General features: G+C 40.0%; 1 protein-coding gene across 1 annotated transcript; it reads right to left on the bottom strand.

Moving 5' to 3' along the window:
- Window positions 1-596: 596 nt before the first annotated feature.
- Window positions 597-3,664, bottom strand: LOC128296649 (uncharacterized). Its single transcript, XM_053032090.1, has 5 exons — window positions 3,149-3,664; window positions 2,697-2,846; window positions 1,700-2,606; window positions 953-1,588; window positions 597-856 (listed from the first exon to the last, which is right to left on the bottom strand). The coding sequence occupies exons 1-5, from the start codon at window positions 3,662-3,664 to the stop codon at window positions 597-599; spliced, it is 2,469 nt and encodes an 822-aa protein (XP_052888050.1).
- Window positions 3,665-6,250: the final 2,586 nt, after the last annotated feature.

Raw genomic sequence — 6,250 nt, 5'->3', positions numbered from 1 at the left:
CAAGGCTACATTCTCTATTGCCTCTTTCTCATGGGGTAGGATTTGTTTCTCCTCTTGTTTCACCATTCTCAATAGATCTGGAGACACATCACAATCCCTATCATCTTCAAAATCTTGAGGTTCTTCTAAACACATGTCTTGCTCAAAAGAGAATTCAGGATTTGTAGTATTAGTGCTCATGTCATTGATATCTAGAGACCTGCGGGGTACGAAAGAATGTACAAAGAATGAATGAATTTAAGAATGTTTATTTATATGTTATGAATGAAATGAAAAAAAAATTGAAAGAATTTAAAAAGGTCAAAAGAATATTCACTCGAATTGATAACAAAATTTGTGTTTTATTGAAACCCAAATATCCGAACATGAGCCTATTTTACAAATGAAATCTTATTACTCCTAGACTCTTAGAGCAACAAGAGTGTTCTAAAAATTACTCTGAAAAATCTATAAAAACTACAGGAAGTTCTTCTGCAGTCCAATTGTTTAAAAAGCTTCCCAGTTCGTAAGGGCGAATGCCCTCAAGGTTTCTTCGTTCAGACTTTTCATTATGTACAACATTGATGTGATGACTTCCTTTTTTGAGCAACCCTCTCTTAGGGTGAATTATCCCTCTTGATATAAAGTTCTGGGATATATGAGGGAACGTCATCGATTCCCACTCTACTTCTCTTCCACTTAAATGTGCCATTCTTCTTTCTTGACACTTCTTTATTTTCTTCCTCCTCTGCCTGTGATCTGTTCTGAAACCCAAGCCAAAATGGTCTCTCTTTTCCTTTAGTTCTGGAACTTGAATCCCTCCTTGGAGATATCTTCTCAATCCTTTTCCTGGCAAGGCTCCTTTCCTCACTGTCATCTGCAAACCCATTCTTATGGTTCTAGATAGACACCGGCACCTCATTCCCCTCTAAAATAAATGTTGCATTAACGAATTCTAAGGAGCGAAAAGAACACTCAACGGCCTCCTCGTTCACCTCTACATAGGGCGCGTCACTGGTAACTGCTGCTATGATGTCTTTCTCTACATTTATGGTGACCAGCCGTCCGTCTATTACTAGCTTCAATTTTTGGTACAAAGATGAGGGCACCGCTCCTGCCGAATGTATCCAATGCCTTCCCAACAAGCAATTATAAGAAGGCTTGATGTCCATCACTAGAAAGTCTACCTCATACGTGTTTGGCCCGATCATCAAAGGGATATTAATTCTTCCCATGACCTTTCTCTCCGTGCCATTGAATTTTCTCACTACATTATGGCATGTTTTCATGTGAGAACTGTCTACAGGCAATCTGTTCAATGTGGACAATGGCCGGACATTTAAGGCTGACCCATTATCAATAAGCACACTCGGCAATGTATATCCTTTGTAGCGAGTGGTGATGTACAAAGCTTTAGCTGATCCCATGCCACCAGGTGGGATTTCATCATCATTGAAATAAATGAAGTTGTTTGTGCTTATGTTACAAACCAATCGATCCAACTTGTTGACGGATATATCATTAGTAATGTAAGTCTCGTTGAGCACCTTCATTAATGTCTCACGATGTACCTCTGAACTCAGAAGCAAAGCCAACACTGATATACGACCTGGTTGTTTGCGCAATTGTTCAACCACACTATACTCACTGTGTTTCAGGAATTTTAAAAACTCTCTAGCTTCTTCTTCCTTCACTGGCTTATTAACAAGTACCTCAGCACCATTCTTCTTCTCAATATCAAAGGCTTTCACTTTCATAGGCTCAACTCTGATGCCTCCCGCATCATAACACTTCCCACTACGTGTGTAGGAATATTCAACTTGAGCCTCCTTAGAAGTACTAACTATATATTCTCTCTCCGGCATTGTCACATTGTAGTCATAATTCCAGGGTACCCTCTTGTTATCCTTATAAGGAAAGGAAGAGGGTTTGTGAATAATGACTTTCGACGCTGTTTGTGTCTCAACTTCATTATTCCTTGGTAGAAAAATAATGATCCTTGGCCGGTTGATTCTTTGATTCTTTGGTTCACCTTCCATTGCGCATACATGTCCCTCATCTGAGCCAGCTTCATAAAATTCCAGCTCCTTATTATCCATAAGGCTTTGTACCAAAGCCTTAAACTCATCACATTCCTGGATCTTGTATCCCTCTTCTGCATAGAACTCGCAGTAGTCCCTCGCTCCTTTATTTCCTTTTTCAGAGATTATCATCTTTTTTTTCATCATTTCTTCCCAAATTACTTTCATCGGCATTCTTACCTCGGCCATGTCCTCTTTAATCCTTCTCATACTAGCTTCCCCAATTGCGTTTACCCCCTGATCACCATTTTTCGGCAACGAGTTCTCTGTACTAGGAGTGTTGTTAAATTTTACGACCCCCATCTTGATAAGTCTTTCCACTACTTTTTTAAAGCCGGTGCAATTTTCGATCGAATGCCCCAATATCCCTGCATGATATTCACATTTGGCGTTTGCATCGTACCATTTGGGATATGGAGGTTGCAGTGGTTTCAAATGAAAAGGAGCTATTGCTTGCGCATCAAATAAACTTTGATAAAGCTCCTGGTACGTCACTGGGATAGGCATGAATGGGACCTTTTCAGAGTTTTGTCTCGTACCAGATCCCTGCTTTTGGAAACCCTGTTACCCAACTGTAGTTGCCCTGGGCTGACTAACCGTAATTGCTTTTAAGTTATAACTACTCGTATTGTTCACCTCATTAGCTTTCCTTCTTGGGGCCGATCTTTTAGCAGTTTCCCCCTCTATCTTACCACCCCTTATGGCGTTCTCAATCATTTCCCCTGCCATAACTATATCAGCAAAGCTCTTAGTGGTACTTCCAAACATATGAGTAATGAATGGGGCCTTCAAGGTGTTAATGAACAGCATGGTAGTTTCTTTCTCCAAGAGCGGTGGTTGAACTTGCATGGTAACCTCCCTCCATCTCTGTGCATATTGCCTAAAGCTCTCATTAGGCTTCTTTTCCATGTTCTGCAGAGTGATTCTATCAGGAGTCATGTCAGTCACATGATTATATTGCTGCATGAAGGCTTGCGCTAAGTCTCTCCAAGAACCTATCCTAGCACGGCTCAATTGATTGTACCACCTAGCCACTGCCCCAACCAAACTATCTGGAAACAATGGATCAATAGTTGATCATTGTTTACATAGCCGGTCATCCGCCTACAGAACATGGTGATATGGGCCTCAGGGCAAGTAGTCCCATTGTACTTCTCAAATTCCGGCATCTTGAACTTATGAGGAAGCACCAAATCTGGGACCAAACTCAGGTCCTTGGCATCAATTCCCTGACGATTATCAGCATTTTCCAATGCCTTAAATTTCTCCTCTAACCATCTACAACGTTCATCTAATTGCCTTGATGATTCGAGTCTCATCTCTTCCCTCTCAGCTACATCTAAATCAGGGATGACTGGATTGGTAGGGTTATCTCCTGGGTTGGATCCCGAGCCAGTTTGAAAGTTCATGGGTGTTCCAGGATCGACTTGCCCATGTTGAGGCCTTATTGTGACGGACGGCCTTCGGGGATATGCCTCAGGTTGAGTTTGCACATGGGGTAGGGTAAAACCCGGAGGATGATCCTCATTATCTTCTTCTGTGATAGTCATATAGGCCTTTCCTTTATCCTTTGCCCCCTTCAGCAGCTGAGCCATTTCAGCCATCATATTCCTTTGGGCCTCCAACATTTTGTGACAGCCCAAAATTGACCCTAGTCGGGATGTGGTTTCGGGACCACAAAACCGAGGCATAAAAATAATTTAAAATTTATTTTGATGCCTATGATATGTGTTAATTTGTGTGTGACATTTATGATGTTTCGATTTAGTGTTATAAATGTGAATTTCACTAGAAATGACCTAGTAGTGAACTTTGAAAGTATGATGGGGAAATGTGTGATGACTAGTTGATCATGCATGCAAAAATAAGGATTTGCATGTCAAATTTCCCCCAACATGAAGTGGCCGGCCATGGCAAGTGGATGGGCAAAACATGTCATGAAACATGTTTTGTTGGTGTATTAGGGTGAAATAATAAAATAAAGAGCATGGGCAAAGAAAGAAAAAAAAAATGGTCTCATCCATGCTTCCCCCCCCCCTTGGCCGTGAGTTGAGAGAAAGGAAAAGAAAAAAATTTGGTTCATCCACTCTCATTTTCTTTGGGCTGAAAATTCTAAGAAGGAAGGAAATTTTGCTCCATTTTTAGTTTAGAAGAGATCTAGAAGGAGATTTGGCTATACTTGCATCAAGATTAAGGTATGTTGAGGTTGTGTCATGAGATTCATGCTTGTTTTGGTTGCTAACTTGATGTGCATGTTAGCCATGGTTCAAATCCTTGCTATGCCATGAAAAATGGTATTTGGCCAAGGTTGATATTGTGTTAAAGCCATTGCATGCTAAATGTGAAGCTTGTTGATGATGCATGTAATGATGGATTGACTACTCTTGAAATTTCTTTTTAGTATTCTTGAGTAGGACATTGAATTCTTTGTTTAACCATGACCGAAGTTGAAAGAGTATGGTTGTGATGTATTCGCCATGGTGCATTCATGAGCATGATTTATGCTTGTTACTTGATTGGTAAAATTTGTGTTTGGATGGGTATGAAACCCTTGAGATTGACCTTGCACCTATATGTGTATACATGTTTGCACATGATGTATTGGCATGACGTATATACTATTTCAAGGTATATATTTGCTTGTGATGATGTTTGGTTATGAAGTACATGAGAGATGTGTATTGAGCTACAATATGTAATGCGTTAGTTAGTAAAATGCATGCTGTTTTGTGTGGTATTAAGTGCATAATTGGCCTCAACATGGACATGCATATTCGCCACATGAGGGGAAATTGGTGTGCATGCATTCGGTTAGAGGCAAGCATATTGATGCCTATTCTTGGCTTAGAAAATTCGCTAAGAGGAATATTAACTAATGTGTTGAGTTCGATTCGTGATTTCGTACATATGCGACTTTGATGCCTAATGAGCATATATATTGGCTAGGTATCTTGAATTCCTCTTCGATGCTCAAATGATAAAACCAATTTATTTGCTAAATTAAGCTCAAGAGCAAAGGGAGTTAAATCCGATAAGGGAAGGAAAAAGTCGTCGAATAGCCGTCGAAATCGTTCGACCACGTCCGAGGTAAGTTTTGAGTATCGAAACTTAGATTTTGATTCGATTGAATGAAGTAATAAGCAATCGAATTTGTGCCTTTGTATGTGGCCATTGAGCCGAAATGATATTTTGCTAAGTGAATTGTGCATAAAAGTTGTGTTATGAAATTGAAACAAAGATGTGTATGAATGTTCGAGTGATATCCGGGCTAAGTTCAAGGCAATTGTGCAATTGTGATATCGGGCTAAGCTCAAGGCAATTGTGCAAATTGTGATATCGGGCTAAGCCCAAGGCAATTGTGCGAGTTATGATATCCGGGCTAAGCCCAAGGCAATTGTGCAAATTGTGATATCCGGGTTAAGTCCCAAGGCCTTTGTGCGGGTTACCATAACCGGCTATGTCCCAAGGCGTTTGAACGAGTAGCTATATCCGGATAAACTCCGAAGGTATGTGATTCGAGAACTTTGAACTTGCTGGAAAATTTTCAGTTAATGCCCTTGTGAAATTCCCAACAACAAGGTATGTTTTGTGTGTGCCGCACACTATGAGTAAATGCGTATGAATATTCGCTCTAATGATAAATGAGCTATCGGCATTAACTAGGCCGTTATTTGTGTATGAATATAAGAGTTGGGATTGTGAAGTAAGCATGTCTTTGAGAAATTGTGCATATGAATTATTGTTTAGCTAATTGAATGCTATGCTTTGGTTGTGTGTATATTATGGCTCAAACTTACTAAGCATAAATTGCTTACTCCGTTTCTTTGTTTCTCTGTTTATAGATTTTGCTCGTTAGCGATCGGATTCGGGATCATAGAAGTTGAAGTCAACCACACTATCAAAGCCCTTTTGGTACTCCTTTAGTTGAGTTTTGGATATGGCATGTATAGGACTACCCTCGGTTGTTTTAAGTACTTTGTGATGTATATATGTGCCATGCTAAAATGGTTCGTAAAAGTGGAGTACGAATTTGACCATATGTGGTTTGTAATTATATTTGGTTTCATGATGTGATTATGGTTTGGAATGAGAGAGTTGGTCACATGATCAGCCATTGGAATGGCTAAATATGATCATATGTTGGACCTAAGTATGACTAGACTATAGTTGGTCCATGGGAACTACAATAT

Source organism: Gossypium arboreum, chromosome 8 (genome assembly GCF_025698485.1).
Source record: "Gossypium arboreum isolate Shixiya-1 chromosome 8, ASM2569848v2, whole genome shotgun sequence".
NCBI classification, from domain to species: Eukaryota; Viridiplantae; Streptophyta; class Magnoliopsida; order Malvales; family Malvaceae; genus Gossypium; species Gossypium arboreum.
The sequence above is the reverse complement of the archived record's forward strand: the minus strand, read 5'-3'. Positions and strand labels throughout refer to the sequence as shown.

Excerpts from the sequence above, each read along its gene's own strand:
- LOC128296649 (XM_053032090.1), bottom strand. The coding sequence starts at position 3,664 with ATGGCTGAAATGGCTCAGCTGCTGAAGGGGGCAAAGGATAAAGGAAAG. Across the intron at positions 2,847-3,148 it reads GTAGGCGGATGACCGGCTAT|GCCCCATTCATTACTCATAT; the intron begins GTAAACAATGAT and ends AACACCTTGAAG. Across the intron at positions 2,607-2,696 it reads CAAGAAGGAAAGCTAATGAG|GGATCTGGTACGAGACAAAA; the intron begins GTGAACAATACG and ends TTCCAAAAGCAG.